At 34.6% G+C, this 21,410-nt stretch overlaps 4 protein-coding genes across 4 annotated transcripts in view; all 4 read right to left on the bottom strand.

The window, feature by feature from the left end:
• Positions 1-2,316: 2,316 nt before the first annotated feature.
• LOC145318003 (26S proteasome non-ATPase regulatory subunit 5) lies at positions 2,317-6,427 on the bottom strand. The gene is made up of 6 exons (XM_080159313.1): positions 6,287-6,427; positions 5,708-5,830; positions 4,787-4,964; positions 4,257-4,411; positions 3,518-3,655; positions 2,317-3,163 (listed from the first exon to the last, which is right to left on the bottom strand). Exons 1-6 carry the CDS (start codon positions 6,406-6,408, stop codon positions 2,374-2,376), a joined length of 1,506 nt encoding a protein of 501 aa, XP_080015439.1. The 5' UTR covers positions 6,409-6,427; the 3' UTR covers positions 2,317-2,373.
• LOC145318006 (cytochrome c oxidase assembly protein COX18, mitochondrial) lies at positions 6,425-16,732 on the bottom strand. Its single transcript, XM_080159316.1, has 7 exons — positions 16,612-16,732; positions 15,917-16,050; positions 12,417-12,576; positions 8,699-8,771; positions 7,787-7,849; positions 7,327-7,444; positions 6,425-6,874 (listed from the first exon to the last, which is right to left on the bottom strand). The coding sequence occupies exons 1-7, from the start codon at positions 16,683-16,685 to the stop codon at positions 6,474-6,476; spliced, it is 1,023 nt and encodes a 340-aa protein (XP_080015442.1). The 5' UTR covers positions 16,686-16,732; the 3' UTR covers positions 6,425-6,473.
• On the bottom strand, positions 16,719-20,216 carry LOC145318004 (putative methyltransferase-like protein 25). The gene is made up of 5 exons (XM_080159314.1): positions 20,099-20,216; positions 19,220-19,286; positions 18,757-18,833; positions 18,215-18,391; positions 16,719-17,808 (listed from the first exon to the last, which is right to left on the bottom strand). Exons 1-5 carry the CDS (start codon positions 20,214-20,216, stop codon positions 16,739-16,741), a joined length of 1,509 nt encoding a protein of 502 aa, XP_080015440.1. The 3' UTR covers positions 16,719-16,738.
• The window catches only part of LOC145318001 (uncharacterized), a 5,574-nt gene continuing 4,379 nt past the window's right edge, over positions 20,216-21,410 (bottom strand). The window contains exon 7 of the mRNA XM_080159311.1: positions 20,216-21,293. Coding sequence (XP_080015437.1) covers positions 20,512-21,293 — 782 coding nt within the window. The 3' untranslated portion in view covers positions 20,216-20,511. The remainder of the gene's footprint in view (positions 21,294-21,410) is intronic.

Below are 21,410 nucleotides of genomic sequence, written 5' to 3'. Positions count from 1 at the left end.
CATTTTTTGCGGTTTTTGGGCCGTCACGCCCAAACGGTTTGAGATAATCTCACGGGACCTTTTGTCCAACCTAAGTCTGGTTATTTGTGAGGTCTAGGAAAAAAAACAGACTTACGCAAAAGATTATAATTATAATCTTTACACAGAAAAATGGCACGAGGTGAGGGTTTGAGGGGGCAAAATGAGCCGACCAGCGATTTTTGACGGCACGCAGCGACGTTGTGCTTCATCCAATCCGGGATTTTTTTTTTCTTAGACCTTACAAATAACCAGGTCGGTTTAGGTCGGGCAAAAGGTCCTGTGAGATTATCTCAAACCGTTTGGGCGTGACGGCCCAAAAACCGCAAAAAATGGCCTAAAAATTGACCGGCCTGTCATTTCATCAAAGAAATCCATCAAAAAATCACAATTTGAAATTTTAATTAATTAATAACTTTTTTCTCATAAGAGATAATGACACAAGACTTTCACTTGGTGAAAATTCAGCATTGTGGGCCGCCTAGACTTTATATTTGGTGACCCTGGGGTGACGGGTTCAGTGCCCCCCACACCCACGAAGTGGGCATACTTTTGAAAATCACGTTTTTTCAGTTTTTCCCCTTAAAGGAGGGGAAGGAGTCGTTTAAGAGACTTCAAGCATCTCTTTGATGTTGAACAACTTTTTGAGGCAGACATTTCTTTATTTATGTTTCATTCGCCTCCGGCTGACCGTTTAGCCGTTATTTGCCGCCGAAGTCGTGATTTTTGGCGATTTTTGCCGTTTCCGAGGTTTTAATGGACATTTAGGAGGGGAAAGAGTTGTCCAATCAAGTTGATGATGAAGTAAAATTTTGTAGGCAATAATTGCATTGGCTAAATTTCATGTGAAGTAAAAATTTTTATACCTCTAACCGGTTTTGCTCCAGCTGAATCGATTTACAGATACCCCCTAAAAACCGGAAAAAACCGGTTTTTCATAAAATTCACGGTCGGTTTTGGCCGGATCCGGCTCAAATTTTGCATAGAGTCATCCTTTGATATTCCCAACAGTTGATACTTGACTCAGCAAGATCCCAGAAAAGTGTGGTATATCTACCCCCCCCCCCCTCTACCAACCTACACCACCAAGTGGAGAGATCAGAAAATATGAAAAAACGCAGCTTTAGATTCCTCCCAGTACCCGGTATAATTTAACACCTTAATTTATTTTTTAAAGCCTTTAAAATATTGGTAGAATCCGGAACACGTCAAAAAAATATGAATCCGGAATCCGCAGAGAATCAGTTTTATTTTTGGACTGAATCTTGGAAGAAACTGTATCCGGTCATAATATTAGACGGATTGCCAACCCTAGTACATACCCAATGATGATACGCAATATTACCTCTCCTGAAGATTGCAATTGGTGGTTGAAAAGCTATGACACCTACTAACTTAATACCAACCAAACGAAATTTCCAAAATTATTAAACCGACGAGTTGAAAAACATTACAAAACTTTTGGGACTAGAAAAATTAACAGCCCTATGTGTCCCCTCCATCCCTCATCTGTTCCCACGTACAAGAGAACACATACTTCATGACATCTACAATCGATCGACGACACATCCATCGGTTTATTATTATTACCATCGATTTACAAACTCTAAGACCAACCGGCCAATAATATATAATATATAACAAAAGTATTTTTTTCGTAAACTATATTGAGAGATGTCCATCATTTTATCGTTCATTGTTTTATTCTTAATTAAGATTCATGCTTTTTATAAACCATTTAATTCACATTTTTTTGATAAATCACAGACTAAGACAGTTAATTAAAGCTAAATACACTATATTCGAGAAAAAATAAATCACAAACCTAGCTTTCAACCAAACAAAACCTTAATTTTCACTTTAGTTATTATAAAACATTTAGTTACTAACCTTTTATCATATAAATTATCACTTAAAAAAAATAACACAAATTTTATTTGAATATTATTGTTTACATGATTGGCGCCATTTTCGTCGTCAAAATTCAAGAACTAACAAGCGCGGTGTCAAGGGTTGACAACTTTTTTTCCTTCAAAATAATCTTTAAATAGCAACAAATTATTCCATAGATGGAAATTGTGTCTCTGAACGTGGTTATTTACTTCCATTTCAAACTCTTAAGGAAATCGGAATAAAGGTAAATTTATCCAACCTATTTTTAAACTTGGAAAGAATATAAAATAAAGTTGATAACCCTATGTTTCTTATAGAGGTTCCGTGATTTTAGAATTTGGAATAATGAATTAAAGTTTCATTAATTAATTTGATGTGCAATTTTATAAAGTGACGGACAATAAATTAAGAAAATAATCAATATATTTATTTTTATTAATAAAAGAATCACATTTTACATGATTAACCCTGTCCTTCAAAGGCAACACTAGATCTTGGGAGGACAAAGTAGGGTCCTTGTTTCACATATTCATGCACCTGTCTTCCAATATCATTGCCAACAATCTGTTCTGTCTCACCACTGTCAGACAGACACTTGAATATTTCAAACTTTGCGTCCATTCCCGCCTTTTCCCTCTCTGATTCTCGATTAAGCAGAAATTCTGGAAGTCCAGGCTGTCGTAGGATCTCACGTCGCCCCCAAGCTTGGCGCGCCATGTTGCAGAAAATATCATAGATTGCAAGGCGTAGTTCTGTAAATGGTTGCTTTAGCACATTGTATAGAAGTTCCATTGGCTTGTTTCCAAGTGCTGCATGGTACCATGACTCCGTTAGATTCAGAAATTCTTCAGTTTGATTTTCTTTGTCCAATTTAATCAGACTTGATAAGGCATTGATGCTTCGCACGCGAAATTCAGTCGGCGAATCTTGAATCAAAATCCTAAGTTTTTCTATACTGTTAGTAAACTTGTTCCCTATCGACCCCAGGGCTTGCTTTCCTTCCAAGCTAATTCCAATGTAGCCAATAGTTTCAAATGCAATTGTGCGCAAAGTTGGGTCTTGTAAGTCAGTAATGTCCAAAAGTGTGGACATAAAGGCAGGGTGCTGTGAAAGAATATGTTTGGGACGCAGGTGTCCAATGTTGCCGAAGAATTTGATCAGCCCTGGCAACAGCGTTTCAGCAAAAGGATCAGATTTGCAGTTTTTGAGGATTGTTTCTATTTCTTGGATTGTACTGTGGAACTCCAAGTATCTAAAATAATCAAATATCTAAAAAAATGTAATTTCTATAAATTTTGCCCAAATTAGTTTCAACAAAAAAAAAGTCGAGAAAAGCCTAATAAAGTCTTTATTGCTTTTATGAACAATAAAATTAATAGACTTTTTTTGTGGAATTAAATAAGTAGGTAATGATAAAAGAAAGAAGAATCCTCTGAATTTTCGACAACAAAAAAATTAATTTCAATAAAATGTTTGATAGGCAACTAAACCAAAATAAACGGGAAATAAGGGAAATTTAGACCTTATATTTAATCGTCAGATTTACCCAAATAATTTTAACTCTGATTTCCAGACCATCAATATTATAGAGAATATTTAAATCTACCTGAGCCCTTGCTGGGTATAAGCTAAGCTGGTGAGCAAGTCAATAGCGGATAGCCTCACCAGAATATCATCAAGATTCAACAGATCAAGCAAAGGCTTTAGTAATCCGCATGAATCCACAAGTTCCAAATGTTCAGCGCTGAAAATATTAATTTTTACACAAATGATTATGTTTCATTTGTCTGTTGTTATTTCCCAATTTAACTTTGTGTAAACTTACTGAAGGTCTATTCCAATATATAATTGAATACTTTTTACTTGACGTAATTGTAGTTTTACTAATATACATTTGCTAATATGCCAAATGATTTTAATCTCTGTCAACAGAAGTGATAACCTACTTCTAACATCTTAACCCAAATAACATTGTATCAACTCAGAAACAAAATTAAGCTCATTGAAAATTGTTTTATTTACAAGATCTTGCTGGACTAACTAAAATACATTCAAACTGATTACTTATTTAGGATTTAGCTTGATATTGTTGAATACTTCGTGGCAAATTGTCTTTGTTTAATTAATGTATTTAAATAATATATACTCGTATATGATATACGTGGATATTTTGTCGTCAATTTATCTTGCTAATATGGACCTCATTTATTGGTCATTTCGTTCATCCAGTAGGAGAGGAGGGGATGGGGGTATCATTATTTTTGCCAGCATCGAGCATCACTTTCAGAGTACATGAAAATCTGGTACAACATCCAAGTAATAAAATATCGATTATGTATACATACCTCATCTGACTGATCTTAATAGCCAGTTCAAGAACACGAATCTTGACCGTAGTGTTCTGCTCCATAACAGATTGAAGATTAGCCACTGTTGTCTTATTCAAAACAATGTTAAGTCCTGCTTGTGTCTCGGCCATTTGACTCAGAAAAGTGAAAACCTTTAAAAAATTAAGCTTAATATTAAATGTGTTCTATTAGTTATAAACATATACGTCCCATTAAAACAAAGCTCAATAAAATATGAAGCAAAATAAATAGATGTAGAATATACGTGAATATTTTGAGAGGGAAAATATTGTAAATTTAGCATGCTATTTTCCCTGTCATTTATTGGTCAGGCTATTTATCCAGTAGGAGGGGAGATCGTTATGTTAGCCTGCTACAAGGTTCACTTTATTAAGGAAAATAAAAATCTGGTGTAAGATTCACTAGTAAGGGAGTGAGAGGAGTTCCCCTGTTTTCAATATTTTATCTTTTACTCTAATATTATCAATCTATTATATTTCAGACAACACAAAAATAAAAAAAATTACCTGTGTAGAAATATTTAAATCAGCTGCCATAAGGTTGACCGCCACAGGGTAAATAGGATGAGTACAAATAAGGCTGGCTAAATCATCGTCTTGAGAAAATCTCTGCATCTGCTTGAGAATAAGAAGTAGAACCCTGGCATCCTTGTGTCCCAGTCCTCTCTGCAAAATTCCTCCATATCTTAAATATGACAAATTACATTGCACAGTTGATAATTAAAAATGTTTTTTTTTTGGACACAACCAGTAGGATTTTGTTTAAATATGTTTGATTTTTGAATAAAAATACATAGTCGATTTATTTTACCAACTTTTAGAACAAAACAGCTAGGTATTTAAAGCTATATTTCTATAAAAAAAATGATGACATCCAAAAAAGCGAAGCAATAAAATCAGACGGTAGGACAAACGTACATTAACACTTTTAGAACTTTTTAGCAGAATATTAATTTATAAGTCTAAACAAATTTCTTAAATACAGGATGCTGTTTATAGACATTTTATATTTTTAGGACTTGATTATAGAGATGCTTGGCGTATAATATTGTGCCTTGTTGTCCTTGGAATCATTATTCGAAATATCAGATGAGTAGGATAATCAAATCATATAATACACAAAAAAGTTAAAAATCAGTATGTTTTAAATTGACGTATGGACTTTCTAGTACGGATTAGAGAGTTGCTACGCTTTTTAAATTAAACCTAACGGTTACAGGAATCACTATGCAAAGTTAAAAATGATACGGACCGTACGGATTGACCCTAATTATAGAAAAGCCTTGGTGTTAAAAAGTGTGGCTGTATTGTATCATTTGCTTTTAAAGTTGATATGAATCAAAATTACGCCGAAAGTTTAAAGATTTGGCAAAGTGATAACGAAACCGGAATACCATGTTAGCTAGCTATATTTGTTCAATATCATACCTCTGCAGAAGGAGGACCGGATCCAAAAACTGAAGCACGTATTCAAGAATTTCACAAGAGCGCTCAATTTGTTTGTCTTGCTCCGTGTTGAGACAGTCAAACAGAATGGCCAGGTCAACAGTGCTAAAATAAAGAAGCAATGATTACAAAAATAAAAACAAATATTAATCGGCACACTACTAGAGGACAGGTGTATATTTTCATACAAAGTTATATTCGTTTCCCAACCCCCACTCTATTTCATTTCCAAATTATCTGGCAAAAATACCTTTATTTCCTCTCACACTAGCTAGTGCATTTTTTAGTGGCGCAACTAATCTATAACTAGAGTGTTTGGATCATGGAGTAGCGAGTTTCGTCGTCTTTTCACAGTAGTTTTTGATAGTTTATTTTAGGTTAGGTTCGGTAAATGATTGTCCCGCTGGGTTAGAGCTGCACACAGTGCCTAGAAATAGGCGAAAAGGCTATGCGAAAATACGACGAAACCCGCTACTTTGTTTTCTTTCCATGATCCAAGTGTTTTTATTCAACAATCAAATGTCTAATGTATCAATGCGCTTTTAGCTGTGATTCTCATACCTTAAGTCTTTGGTCAGAGTTTCTCTTGAAAGATTTGAAAGAGCTGGCTTAATTTTGTGCAATTCATCAGCTTTGTTTTCACTCAGCGACAGCTTTGACAATATATCGGTCAATTCATCCATTTTTTTTATTCAATAATCTGTAATATTTACATTATAAATATTTAATCCTAAGTTAAATTTGAAATCTAAAATTTTACACGATTGTATAACTTTAACATTGCGTGTTTAATATCCAAATAAGGGGTAGCAGATTCTGTAGGAACATGAGGTATCCGTACAAAACGTCGAAATTTAGGTGAAACTACAATAAGATTAAAAAGTATACCGACGGCACCACTGGTGGCCCAGTATAGAGAAAGGCCTGACGGCTGTATGGCGGATAGAGGAACCAAGAGCCCAGCAAGGCTGTACATAAATATAGTCAGGCCCCTCTGATATTTGGACATCCTGTTATTAGCTTGTTCAGATGACATTGAGTGCATCCGTATAGAGCCAAGAAATATATTTGTAGCAAAGGATATTCCAACTATGACAGGAAGAATAAAATGTGGGTCTGGTATGGTTAGGTTTGGAAACCAAAGGGCACCTAAACATTTAAAATTGTTGTATTATAAGAAAAATCGGTTAAAATTATTATAAAAATGTTTACTTTATTAAAAATGTATTTACTTTTAAAGCAAATGCTTAAAAATAAGGATGACAACATCCATATAAAAGTGGAGCTTAACAAATTAAATTGTATGACAAACGAACTTTAACAAATATAGAGTTGCAACGTATTTGATAATAAATAGTATCTAGAGGTATTAACGAAAAATGGGCTTAGGAATCCATAATCCTAAAATCAAATTCACAATGTTTTAAAATGACCGTAGGACTTTCTGGTAAAGATTTTTGAGTTACTACGTTTTCTAAATTGTACTAAATAACCATGCCAAGTTTGAAATCGGCCAGACAATTATTTTATACGGACGTACGGATCGACCCTAATTATATAAAACCTTCACATTTAAAAACTACTACAATTAAAATTGTCACCTTCAGCTGCCATCTGAATATTTCTTTCAAAAACATTAACTAATTCTAATCTCTCCTGGCTAGCCCGCAACAGACATATATTTCGGATAGCTATGGAAGTGAACATCCAAAAGGGAATCTAGAATCAAAAAGATATTTTTTTGCTCGAACTCTCGTTTTTTAATTGTCTTCTAAAATTCTGATGGTCGTTTGTTAAAGTTATTAATAATGTGTTTTTATATGCGTAGTATCTCATTTCATCCCCGCCTGACTCCTTTCTTCTGTTATTTATCGCATCGTATTATGGACTGCTTTCCGGGGATAATAAAATGAAAAAAATTACATGATTTTAAAACTGGTAGGATTCCTTCAATTTTAGGTAAGATTTTTATTTTAGTATTCGTTTAAAATTGTCTGTAATACAATATTAGTTCCTTTTTACGCCTCACGAGTACAAAACTAATCAAGGATAAAAACTAACCTGTATGTATAATGGAAGAAAAAGCTTAGACATGTGACAATTGTGTTCTACAACTTTTTTCCTAAATTTCAACAGCTTTAATATGTGTAGTTTAAATAAAATAATAATAATATTAGCTATTGAATAAGTGAGTTAAAAACGCCTTTCACGAATAAGAGCCCCCTAATGCTGGGAGCGCATCCGATAGTAAATAATATAAAAAAAAAAACGAAAAACATGTCAATTTGTGAATTTCATTATTCACTGATAAACTTAAGAATGATTCAGCTGAAAATAATGACCCGGTGAGTTTATAATTTTAAAGCAGACATATATTTACATTTATGTTTTGACAAGCTTTCTTTTTTCAACGAATATAGAATAGATACATAAATTAACATGATTTTTTTATTTTCTTATAGTACATATCCTTATATAAAAGTAACAGGATGTCTATCTGAGTGTAGCTTAAGATCTCGCCATCAGATAGATCGCTATGGTTTTCCTTTACAGTAAAGCTTCTTATGGGACAGGGAAGATTAATACCCCCATCCTTCTCAGATAAATAGCCCCTGGAAAAATATCCCCATACCCCCTCAAAAAATTTATTCCAAATTATTCTTTTCAAAACTAAACTTGAAAATGAATTGTTGATTACTCCCTACCCCTCCCTACACTCATCCATCAAGTGCCCCCTTAAGGCCTCTAGGGGCATAGCGGTTAATTACTAATAATGTGATTTACTCGGCTGCTATTTAAGTTAAACTGCTGATTACTTAATAAAATTACTTTTTATAATCACATCCTCTTTTTCTTTTTTATGACCAATAAACATCTTTATATCTTACTTTGTCCGTATGTCCGTCCATAATTTTTCTGTGCTTTGCTTCTTATGAATGTTGTCATCCTTGTTTTACTTATAAAGCGTTTCCTGTGTATAGATTGAGCTACTCGTTTGTATCTCATTGGAGCTTCATGGGCAGGAAAATTTTTCAGTCTCACATGTCTAAAAATACAGCCTGTATTAAAGGAGAGAAAAGTTAACGATATCTACAGTAGTACTTTTAGAAACATTAGAAGTGTATTGAAAAAAAAAACCAGGCGCTCACAATTTAAAAAATGAAATCTAGGAGATAGAGAAACCCATAACGTTAAGAGTTTTTGATGTGGCATGTTAAGACCTTTCTTGAGACACCTTAAACAGACAAACCTATCAATCATTAAAACATGACGGCTCTGTCTTTTTTTAGTTCTCGATATTAGACTGTCTGTCTTTTTTTATGCCAAAAAACCGCTATCTATTGGCATTTGTGGGATGGGAGACCAGGTACGTGCACGCCGTCCATCCTGCACCGTGCATCAATGACCCTGGCAGCTGCACCAGAAGAGTCCTACTGTGCTGGAAAGGTCCCAGGGTAGATGCCAGACTGAATTCTGGTCACTTCCCCCCAGTCCAGGGGGTTTGGGTGGGGCTAACAATCCCTCCCTAGAAAAAAACCTGCTTATGTTCAACCCGCACAAAGTAATGACCAATTTAACTTTGGGCTCGGGAACGAAGTAGAGGTTGGAAACAACAATATGATGTTTGGCTGGGAAACCGCTAACGGACCAGTCAGGCGGATGATTCTGAATTCCCGCAGACCAGCAAAAATTTGCACCTGGAATGTTAGGACAATGTTTCAGTCAGGCCAGACAGAAAACATTTGCCGAGAAATGCTAAAAGCCAAGGTTGACATCCTGGCTATCACCGAATCAAGGTGGACAAACAATGGAGAGTTTAAACATCATTCTGGCTTGAAAATACTATACTCAGGTCATTTGAATGAGGATCTAGGCCATAATCAAGGGGTGGCTCTTATGCTGACCAAGCAAGCAGAGCAGGCCATGATCAGTTGGCAACCCCATGGTCCTAGAATTATGGAGGCTTATTTCAAATCCTCAGTTAAAAACATTAAACTGAGAATTATAGTAGCATATGCTCCTACAGAACAAGCAAATACAGAGGTCAAAAACGAATTTTATGACCAGTTTGACTCTGTATTTAAAAATGGTCATAAAGAAAAGGATCTGACCATGCTCCTAGGAGATTTCAATGCTCAAGTGGGGAGTAATAATGAGAATTTAGAAGAAGTTATGGGCAGATATGGCCTAGGCTTAAGTACTGGCAAGGAAAATGACAATGGTGATAGACTTGTAAGTTTTTGTACTGAAAACAAACTTGTCATTGGTGGAACTATCTTTAAACACAAAAAGATTCATACTGCCACCTGGAGATCACCAGATCAAAGAACCTTTAACCAGATAGACCACATATGTATATCTAGACGCTTTAAAGGTTCTCTCCTTGATGTCAGGGTTGAAAGAGGACCTGATGTTAATTCAGACCATTATCTTCTATCTTCTAAAGTTCGGCTTAGATTTAAAAAGCAGGACACAAAGCCTAACCCCAGGAAGAAATATAATTTAACAACCCTCCAAAACTCTGAAAAGTTGCAAGAGTTTAAGCTCACTCTAAAGAATAGATTTGAGTTGCTGACTCTTCAAGAGGAAGATGGAGTGGAAGATATTTGGCAAGGTATCAAAAAAGTTTATAATGATACCAGCCAAGAAAAATTAGGTTTCAAAAAGGCTAACCAAAAGCCGTGGATCACTCAAAGATCCATTGATCTCATGGATCAAAGAAGAGAGGTAAGACAAAAGACACTCTCTAGAAACTCTCCAGAAGATAAAGACCTGTATAAAAGGCTCAGCAGGGAAATCCAAAAAAGTGTCAGAATTGACAAAAAAGAACACTTGGAAAACCTTGCCTTGCAAGCAGAAAATGCTGCTAATCAAAATAGAATGAAAGATGTCTATGAGATTACTAAGAGCATTGCAGGCAAAGTACACAAATCAGGATCACACATCAGGGACAAGGATGGTTCACTCCTTAAAACTGATGAGGATATTCTAAATAGATGGGCAGAACATTTCACTGAACTGCTGAATCTTCCAGTTCCAGAGGAAGAAACTGAGATTCCACCCTCAGATGCACTTGACATTGACTGTCGAGCGCCAAATCTATTGGAAATTAAAGAGGCCATTAAAAGTTTGAAAAATAACAAGGCCGCAGGACCTGATAACATCCCAGCTGAGGTCATGAAAGCAGACCTAGACACATCTGCTGAGGCATTCCTACCTTTGATCACTAAGATATGGAATGATGAGTTATGCCCAGAGGACTGGAAAAATGGACATATCTCAATACTGGCCAAAAAAGGAGACTTGACCCAATGTGGAAACTACAGAGGGATAATGCTTCTTTCAGTACCTGGCCGTATCCTTAGTAAGATTCTTCTTAATAGAATAAAGAAGAAGGTTAATGAAAAGCTAAGACCTAATCAGGCTGGATTTAGACCAAACCGTTCCACTATTGATCAGATAACCTCTCTAAGAATCATCATAGAGCAATCCAAGGAATGGAACTCTGAGCTTTTTGTAAACTTTATTGACTACAAAAAAGCATTTGATTCTTTAGACAGGAAATCACTCTGGAAAATCTGCCGACACTATGGCATTCCAGAAAAGATAATCAATATCATTAAAGCTATCTATCATAAAGGAGGTGGAAATGTTATGTATAAAGGTAAACTATCAACCTTTTTTGAGATTGTAACAGGTGTCAGACAAGGATGCCTTCTCTCTCCCTTCCTTTTCCTCCTTGCCATTGACTGGATCATGAAGAACTGTGAAAGCAATGATGGCATTCGCTGGCAGTTATTTGGCAATCCCAAATATTTGGGAGATCTGGACTTTGCTGATGATATCGCTTTGTTAACAAGCAATAGAAGTCAAATGCAAAGAAGGACTAACATGATAGCTGAAACTTCCAAGAAAGTTGGACTTGAAATAAATGTTCCAAAAACTAAAATACTCAGATTAAATGCAAACTCCCAAGAACCAATAACTATTGGAAACCAAATTCTTGAGGATGTTAACTGCTTTGAGTATCTTGGAAGTAAAATTGATGAAGCTGGAGGCACTTTGACAGATGTTAAAGCTAGAATTAACAAATCTAGAACAGCCTTTGCCAGCTTGAACAAAATTTGGAATTCCAACAACATCTCCATAAAGACCAAGTTAAGACTTTTCAAGTCAAATGTTCTGTCTGTTTTGCTGTATGGGGCCGAAACTTGGTTCCTAAACACAGCGGTGGTCTCCAAGCTTCAGACATATGTCAACAAATGTCTTAGGAGAATCCACAAGATCTTTTGGCCAAACAAGATCACAAATGCTGAGCTTTTAGAGCGCAGTGATATGTCAGACATCAAACTGACAATAAAACAGAGAAAATGGAGATGGTTGGGGCACACTCTAAGGAAAGGGCATGATGATTTAACCTATCAAGCCTTGACTTGGGACCCCTTCACAGGAAAAAGGAAACCAGGTAGACCAAAAACAACCTGGAGGAGGGAATTCCTTGAAGAACTGAGTAAAAAGAATTTTTCATCTTTCAGTGAAGCCTCTACTGAGGCCCAATTCAAAGATAAATGGAGAACCATTGTGCGTGGCCTATGCTCTGGAAAGAAGAGATAAATGGCGATGATGATGATTGGCATTTGTAATTAATAATATCATAAAAAAATAATACATAAAATTATAATTAACTTACTGTTCAGTTGCTGCTTTTAAATTTGGAAGTATTTCATTAATTTCTTTGAACATTATTGTTCTCTTGGCTGCTACTTTATGCGAGGTGACTTGAGCAGGGAGGGATAAAACTGTTCTAAGACCAACTGTAAATAACATTATACTACCATACCAGGGAATTCCTATGAAAAATTCATATTTAAATTTTTTAAAGAAGATTTAATACACTTCAGTTTTTCATGCAGAAGTAAACAACTTTAAGGGGGGGGGGGGGGAAGTTTGTACACTTATAGGAAATGAAATTCAGTACCAAAGTTTGGGAGGGACGTATGGGCTTGTTTTTAAAGTTATCAACCTAATTCTTTTTGTAGGCTCTCTTATATGACTTGATATACACGGAAAACTTTGAAAATTGAATTTCGGTACTTTCCTTCTAGGGGCTTGTGGAGCAAAAGACCCCCCAAAACACTAAAAATATGAGTTCTGACCTTATTTTTAAAGATATCGACCTGATTTTTTCTTTATAATACTTTATTAACATACCCGAATCAACGAACCATTACAGATTTCATTTTGGGACTCTCCTTCTAGGGGCTTGTGGAGCAAGAGACCCCCAAAACACAAAAATATGAGTACTGGGCTTATTTTTGAAGATATCGACCTGATTTTTTTTATAATACTTTTTTAACTTAACCAAATTAACGAACCATTACAGATTTCATTTTGGGACTTTCCTCTTAGGGGCTTTTGGAGCAAGAGACCCCCAAAACACAAAAATATGAGTACTGGGCTTATTTTTGAAGATATCAACCTGCTTTTTTATATAAAAATAATATTTAAACATAACCGAATCTACGAACCATTCCAGATTTCATTTTGGGACTTTCCTTCTAGGGGCTTGTGGAGCAAGAGACCCCCAAAAATCATAAAAATATGAGTTGTGGGCTTCTCTTTTAAGATATCAACCTGATTTTTTTATATAATAAAAAAATACTATTTTAACATAACCGAATCTACGAACCATTACAGATTTCATTTTGGGACTCTCCTTCTACGGGCTTGTGGAGCAAAAGACCCCAAAAACACTAAAAATATGAGTTCTGAGCTTATTTTTAAAAATATCAACCTGATTTTTTATATAAAAAATACTATTTTAACATAACCGAATCTACGAACCATTACAGATTTCATTTTGGGACTTTCCTTCTAGGGGCTTGTGGAGCAAAAGACCCCAAAAACACTAAAAATATGAGTTCTGAGCTTATTTTTAAATATATCAACCTGATTTTTTTAGGAACACTTTTTTTAACATAACCGAACTAAGAAACCACAGATTTCATTTTGGGACTTTCCTTCTAGAAGCTAGTGGGGCAAAAGACCCCCAAAAAATATTTTTAGAGATATTGAGCTGATTTTTTTCATGAAAACTTTTTTCACATGTTTGAACTAGGTAGCCACTAATAATTTCATTTTGGCACTTTCCTTTTAGGGGAAAGTAGGGTAAAACACCTCTAAAACGAAATAAATTGAGTTCTCAGGTTATCTTAAAAAATAAGCTCAGAACTCATATTTTTAGTGTTTTGGGGGTCTTTTGCTCCACAAGCCCCTAGAAGGAAAGTCCATAAATGAAATCCTTAATAGTTTCTTAGTTCGGTTATGTTAAAAAAGTATTATTTTAAAAAGATCAGGTTGATATCTTTAAAAAAAAAGCTCAGAACTCATATTTTTAGTGGTTTTGGAATCTTTGCTCCACTAGCCCCTAGAAGGAAAGTCCCAAAATGAAATCTGTAATGATTTCTTAATTTGGTTATGTTAAAACAGTATTATTTTTTAAAAATCAGGTTGATATCTTAAAAAATAAGCTCAGAACTCATATTTTTAGTGTTTTTGGGGTCTTTTGCTCCACAAGCCCGTAGAAGGAAAGTCCCAAAATGAAATCTGTAATGGTTCGTAGATTCGGTTATGTTAAAATAGTATTTTTATATAAAAAAATCAGGTTGATATCTTAAAAAAGAAGCCCACAACTCATATTTTTATGATTTTTGGTGGTCTCTTGCTCCACAAGCCCCTAGAAGGAAAGTCCCAAATGAAATCTGTAATGGTTCGTAGATTCGGTTATGTTTAAATATTATTTTTATGTAAAAAAAAGCAGGTTGATATCTTCAAAAATAAGCCCAGTACTCATATTTTTGTGTTTTGGGGGTCTCTTGCTCCACAAGCCCCTAGAAGGAAAGTCCCAAAATGAAATCTGTAATGGTTCGTTAATTCGGTTATGTTAAAAAAGTATTATAAAAAAAATCAGGTCGATATCTTCAAAAATAAGCCCAGTACTCATATTTTTGTGTTTTGGGGGTCTCTTGCTCCACAAGCCCCTAGAAGGAAAGTCCCAAAATGAAATCTGTAATGGTTCGTTGATTCGGGTATGTTAATAAAGTATATATAAAGAAAAAATCAGGTCGATATCTTTAAAAATAAGGTCAGAACTCATATTTTTAGTGTTTTGGGGGGTCTTTTGCTCCACAAGCCCCTAAAAGGAAAGTACCGAAATTCAATTTTCAAAGTTTTCCGTGTATATCAAGTCATATAAGAGAGCCTACAAAAAGAATTAGGTTGATAACTTTAAAAACAAGCCCATACGTCCCTCCCAAACTTTGGTACTGAATTTCATTTCCTATAAGTGTACAAACTTCCCCCCCCCCCCCCTTAGTGTTAGCCCCAAAAGGCTTCTGTAAAATATAAAAATTTGGTAAATTAAAATAGGGGGGGGGGGGGTTTAATGCAACCATCTCGTAATCAATGTATAAATGGCACTCAGAATTCGAATTTCGATCTAAAATTCTGCATGAGTAATCCTTGGTAGGTCTATTTTCCCTAAATCGAACAAAAAAGTTGAAAAAGTAACGGCTAACGGCTCAGCCGTTTAGCCATTTTTTAGCTATTTTTAGGGCAAATCTGTCATAAATTACGTAGGAATCAACTTTTTGAAGCGTATTTTTGCTTTATATCATGTGAAATGATACAAAAACAACATTTTTAGATTTCTATTACAAGCAACTACCGGCTGGAACCGTTTGAAAACATTTTGGAGCAGAAAATAGTATTATGTGGAGATAAGTTTCGTGATGATTTGCATTGAAAATAGCCAAAAAAATGGCTAAACTGCTGAGCCGCCAGTTGTTGGCCGTTATTTTTCCAACTTTTTGTTCGATTTAGGGAAAATAGACATACCAAGGATTACTCATGCAAAATTTCAGATCGAAATTCAAATTCTAAGTGCCATTTATACATTGATTACGAGATGGTTGCATTAACCCCCCCCCCCTTATTTGATTTTTAGACAAATGAGTTTTTATTACAATCATTATTTCATTTCTATATTGTCATACACTGCACTGTGTGTAGACATTATAAGTATTAAAGAATCTTTTTATAAAATTTTAAAGCTTAAAACACATAACAGCTATATAATTAGGTACCTATCTAAATAAATTAATTTTAAATGGACAAGAATTACTAAGTAACCTGTATAATCATGTAATTGAGCAAGTGTATCCTCCATGTAGTGAACACCTTCCAGATTTATCATCTTGTTATACATTGTGTCGAATGTGGATGAGGACAAATGAGCAACTGACTGATATAACATAGGGCCATTTCTAAAATAAAAAAAGAATTATTGTAGTTTGTAACTAGTAGCTGCGCCCCACCCCCAGTGATGGTGGTACACCCAAACATTTTTTCACTATTAAAAGAGAAAAATCTTTAACATCATATGGTTAAAAACAGGGATCTAAGAGGATAAGGCAATGGTCAATAAATCTATTTACATCCCAGATGATGATACACAAAATTACTTCTTCTGTAGATTACAATTAGTGGTTGAAATGTTCGGATACTCAAATGAATGAACAAATCCATCAAAATTAAAAAAGATTTTGGGGGATAGTGTAAAAAACAGCCCAGTGTCCCCTCCCTGGTGGAGAGTACTAATATTTTAGGTATGTTCATAAACTGGTGTTTGTCGAAATCTATAGAAACGGACAGATAAAAAAATATATTTCTTCTTTTAATTCTAAAATTGCTTTGTGAGGTGGCAATAAAACTTTTTTTTAACTTAACCCTAACATCAAATAATCAATTCATTTAAAAGATCTATCAAACTAAGCTACAAAATTTACCAAAACGACCTTATCAGAAAAAGTGTTAAAAATATCTACCTATAATTTGGCCGTTGGTGCTGTAGTAATTGAACTGTTCGTACTCCATATCTTAATATTGATGGATTTACCATATTGTTATATAATGATAATGAACTCTGGTTACATTTGTTTTTATCTGAAAATGTCAAGCTTTAGAGGCTACTATTGCATAACATCGAGGACTTATAGCCGGCTCAAATAATCGAACAATTCTGCAAGATTTTACACAATGGTTCTCAGATATAAATAACAATCGATCTAGCATAATAATACCCTCGACTATTGGAGCAAATAGAGACCGAATTTGATAAAAGCAATTTAATTTCTGTTGATACTTAGGCTGGTAAGTGTCATAGAATTCTAGAATATACTCGTCAGAATAAGGAAGATCAATTGAAAGTTTTTTAAATGCACGGTGGACATAGTCAACAAAGTTTGAAGACTTGGCAGCAATTCTACCAACTTGTTGATCATGAAAAGATAAATCAGGTTTCACTTGGAGCATAAGAACCTGCAAAATTGCCCGCCAAATTAAAGAATGGCTGGGCAGATTTTTGTTGTCTGCCAAGCGGCCCAGCGGCTGAGATGCTAAAATTCTGGCATTCCTGCCCAACCAAAATTTTCTTTCTTTCAGAATTGCAGACATAGGAAATCCAGGCGCTAGGCTTGGTTCCTCATCTGCCTTCAAATATGGATTTCGGTAGAATTCCTCTTCTAGGCCGTGGTAACAGCAGCCAACGTTGCACAGAAACTTTGCCGAGCTTGTGGCAAAGAATATTTTGATGGACGATGGAGCTAAGTTACCGCAAGTATGCAGACCCATCATACCCATTTTGTTAGAGAAATCTGGATAGTGGGACTCAATAATATTTCCAAGATCTGTGTCATCTGAGATAAACTTGGTGGACAATTTTATATTTTCTCCAACAGGATTTTCAACCTTGTTTGATTCTTCCTCTATGACATCTTTTTCAGCAATTGCTACTTTTTGCACGGCATCATTTTGAGCGTTGGCTTTTAGGCGTTGTTTTCTTGAAGTTGGAGCTTTACCCTCCCTCCTTTCTTGGGCACGCAATTCCAGAGCCGACCATTTTTTGCTAAGATTTTTCTGTCTTGCATCCGCACCTTTTGTGTTGATTTCTTCTGAATCTATTGCCAATATTCTCTTCTTGTGAACAAATCCCATCACTTGGCTTAGATATGCCTTACCACTACCTGAACATAATATTTCATTAGACAATCAAAAGTTTATCAAATGATTTTTTTAAGGAATGCTTTTTTAAATTGTTGTTAAAAACTCTCCTTGGGTTACAAGTCAATATTGGTACTAGGAGTTAAGTTGGTTATTTTCAACATACTTTGCTTTGTATTAAAAGCCCCAAGATAGCATTTAAAAAGAATCGTCAATTTACCCTTTAATTAAATAAAAATTAACAATATTGTATATTATACAATCTATAATAAAGGATGATGAATGAATAACAAACGAGGGCAACTGGCTTTTTGCTAATTTTTCAAATATCTTTAGTGTTTTTTTCCTTTTTTCCCACTACATATTTTTCAGTCCTCCCTCCCCCCATTTAGCCGAGTACCCCTGTTTGACTTATATAATGAGAATTACCTAAATCCACAAGAAAATGCGCATCATTTTGCTGGCAGAGATTGTTGACATATTCCGACATAAGTTCAACTTCATGAGTTTTCTTTTCTGGCATTATCTTATCATAGTCCTTAAATACAGCTGCGAATTTCTCATCAGGTTGAAACTCAATTTCTTTGCACTCTTCTAATAAATTATCTAAAATTAAAATAATCATTTTATTTCAAATGATGGTGATTAAAGGATTATTGAACAAAATTTATTTCATTGCATATATTTCCAAATTTGAAAGTAATAATCTAAATAAAAACAAAAACAAGGATGCCAACATCGATACGTAGAAAATATGCACAAAAATCATGGATAAGAGTACGGAGAAGTACAAATATATAAAAGCAGATGTTTTATAATTTTATTCTCCAATTTTATAGGAATGTTGACAAGAAGTTTCAGCCGTTTATCTTGAACAGGAGCGTAGAAAAAAGTTTTCCCAAAACGTTATAGACGGACATACAGACATTTAGAATAATAGAGTAGCTTCCCAACTAAAAAAATAATAAAACCTAGTAGTAGTGATTTGATTCTGTTCACAGTAGAGGAAAGGATATTTTTTCCTTCTAGAATTAAGCAACTTTCTTCACTGAAATGAATACCAATATCAATTAGCAATGCAACGATAACTAGATTTTCATAAAACAGCACAGCAAAGTAAGTTTTGTCTGGTATCAATCGATATAGAATATGGGTGTAAATAATTACAGGGAACAAATTGTAGTCAATTTAGGTTGCTAACAAACATGGACTTTACTTATTGGTCAGTTCGTTCATCCAGTGGTTATTTTAGCCAGCTACAAGTTTCACTTTATTAGAGTTCATTAAAATAAGTACAAAATCGCAGTCAGAAGTTTCCTAGCTAAGGAAATACAATATAAGAATAAATTAGATGGAAGAATAGAATAGTTTTAATTCTACATTTCTCATGCCAATTGGCTATTTTTAAAGATCCCAAGATGATTTAATAATTACCTAAATAGCAAGCTGGGAAGATGAGCTACGGCTTCATCTGAAAGTGTTAATAACTCCTCAGCAAGGTCTGTAGGAAGTAAATATTAGTTTCTCCTATTATATCCTCTTATATAAATTAGTAAGGTTTTTTGTCTGAAGCTTAAGATCTTGCAAAGATGTTTTAAATGTGTTGTGATTTTTGGAGGAACTTTGTAAATGTCTAAGTGTGGTTTTAGGCTATTTCCCAGTTATCCACTGCCCTCCCCTAAAGTCTAGGTTCCCTAACTAGTTTATTTTATATTTAACTCTCGACACATGAAACAAGACTTCAACTTGATGGTTTAATTCATACTATATGACAAAAAGGCGACTAGTTGTCACCTGACACAAAAATGAAACGTTATTATTATAGGATTGGTCTAATTAGGTCGAATGCCTAGACAATGAAAAACTAGTAAAAGGATTTTTTTCATTAGGGGCCTTCCTTAGAAAAAAGTAGTGCACGCCCCTAAAACAACACTATAAATATAATATTCATTTATGCCTATTATCTTTTATTTGAGTTGATACTTTTACGGCAACCCTTTATTGGACTACCAAACAAAACCACCCTTCTTCGTGAAGGAAAAACTGTATTTTTTTCGTATAAGGCTCCTCTAACCTCCTAACTAGACCAAACTTGAACTAAGAACCAAAACTAAATTTTTCTGAAAATATCATTTATGGTTTATATGCTTTGAAGGAAACGGCTTATATCTTTATTAATTCTAGACTAAAATATGATGGCTTATTTATGCCTACATAATTTCACTCAACAACAAAAATGTAATACTGCTTGCAAACTTTAAAGTTTTTCACTATCTAAAAAATTTTAAATAGGAAAAAAGAGAGAAACCCTGCCTTGAGGGATAAGTTTGAATAAATCATCTGTAATAAAATGAACCATGCATGTATCAATCAGTTTATGATACTCCGTCAACAGATCAACACATTTTAACAATTTTACATCAATATCCATCTGAAATTTATAAATAGAACTAAGATTTTTATTAAAATACATAGGTATATTTTATTAATTGTCATATCATTTACATTGATTTTCATAAAAAATATTAGTTAACATTTTAATATAATTAAATTAAGTCAGTAATCTAAAACAAAAATAAACTTTTTACAAAGATAAGAAAAATTGATATATAAATGTATAATTTCAAGAATAACAATCTTTAAAAATGTAACTATAAAAATATTTTTCAATCTTTGAAAGCCAAGTACACATAAGTGTAATATATTTAAAGTTTAATTGCAAAAAACTATAAGAATTTTGGCTGAGATTTAATGGCAGTGATGTCTAAGACTCTGTTTTTAACTTCAGGTTGTTGGTGGATGACTTGATTTCTTTTATGGTCAAATCTAACTTGGTGTTGCAGGTTTGTATCCTGTCTTGCATTCTGCTGTTGATCTGTGTTTGCTTCACCGGTGTACCTCATTTCATAATTTTGAACACAGTAATTTTCTCCTACATAGTTAGCCCCACCGCTTTCTTTAGAAGTATACCTTCCCTTCAATACCTCCCTCCGTAGTCCAAGCATTTGTTTAGTCCCTAGGGGCGTGGCTCCATTAGGAACAATTCCTGGATTGTTATGGATTGGTGTCAACGGACGTCGACCCGTTTTTAAATTAGGTGAATTTACCGCCTCGTTGCTATTTGCAGCTAGCCCATATCTGTTAAGAAATTCTTGAGTGGCCATGCTCATGTTGACATCTCTAGAGCCTGGCTGCTTTGCCTTGCTGCTGTGGGCCACCGCCAACTTGGACAACTGTTCCTCGTCCAGGTACTTGAGAGCCAGGGAACTTATTTCTAAGCTTGTGTCTGGGGACTGTTGCCACACCGACTCAGAAGGCTTGGCAGCCCGTGGCAAAAACATGGCACTCACTTCATTTTGTACAGGAAAAGAATTTGCAGTTGGACGGCTTGTAGAAGAAAAATCTTCAGGTGAAATAAAACTGACGCCAAGTTGACGCAGTCTGTTGAAAGTGGCAGTTGCAATGGAATTTTCATCGTGTTGAACTTCTTGTTGTCCGGCATTATTTCCTGCAAAAATTAACCTTGTTTAAACCTCTTACATAAGATAAAGTTTATTATTTAGGTTCAAACAATAGCGTGCACCGAATTTGTCAAGTTGTAAGCGCTAAAAGGTTGCTAATATTA

This window comes from Acartia tonsa, chromosome 4 (genome assembly GCF_053477335.1).
Source record: "Acartia tonsa isolate MP-2025a chromosome 4, ASM5347733v1, whole genome shotgun sequence".
NCBI lineage: Eukaryota > Metazoa > Arthropoda > Copepoda > Calanoida > Acartiidae > Acartia > Acartia tonsa.
The sequence above is the reverse complement of the archived record's forward strand: the minus strand, read 5'-3'. Positions and strand labels throughout refer to the sequence as shown.

Bases quoted from the DNA above. Each gene is read 5' to 3' on its own strand.
- LOC145318003 (XM_080159313.1), bottom strand. From the start codon at position 6,408: ATGGATGAATTGACCGATATATTGTCAAAGCTGTCGCTGAGTGAAAAC. The intron at 5,831-6,286 runs GTATGAGAATCA...TCTTTATTTTAG, and splicing joins ACTCTGACCAAAGACTTAAG to CACTGTTGACCTGGCCATTC. The intron at 3,656-4,256 runs GTATGTATACAT...TAATATTTTCAG, and splicing joins ATTAAGATCAGTCAGATGAG to CGCTGAACATTTGGAACTTG.
- LOC145318006 (XM_080159316.1), bottom strand. From the start codon at position 16,685: ATGGTAAATCCATCAATATTAAGATATGGAGTACGAACAGTTCAATTA. The intron at 16,051-16,611 runs GTAGATATTTTT...TTTTTATTTTAG, and splicing joins CACCAACGGCCAAATTATAG to AAATGGCCCTATGTTATATC. The intron at 8,772-12,416 runs GTAAGTTAATTA...CTGTATTTTTAG, and splicing joins TTAAAAGCAGCAACTGAACA to ACATGTGAGACTGAAAAATT.
- LOC145318004 (XM_080159314.1), bottom strand. From the start codon at position 20,216: ATGGATATTGATGTAAAATTGTTAAAATGTGTTGATCTGTTGACGGAG. The intron at 19,287-20,098 runs GCAGGGTTTCTC...TACTTCCTACAG, and splicing joins ATTCAAACTTATCCCTCAAG to ACCTTGCTGAGGAGTTATTA. The intron at 18,834-19,219 runs GTAATTATTAAA...TATTCATTTCAG, and splicing joins CTTCCCAGCTTGCTATTTAG to TGAAGAAAGTTGCTTAATTC.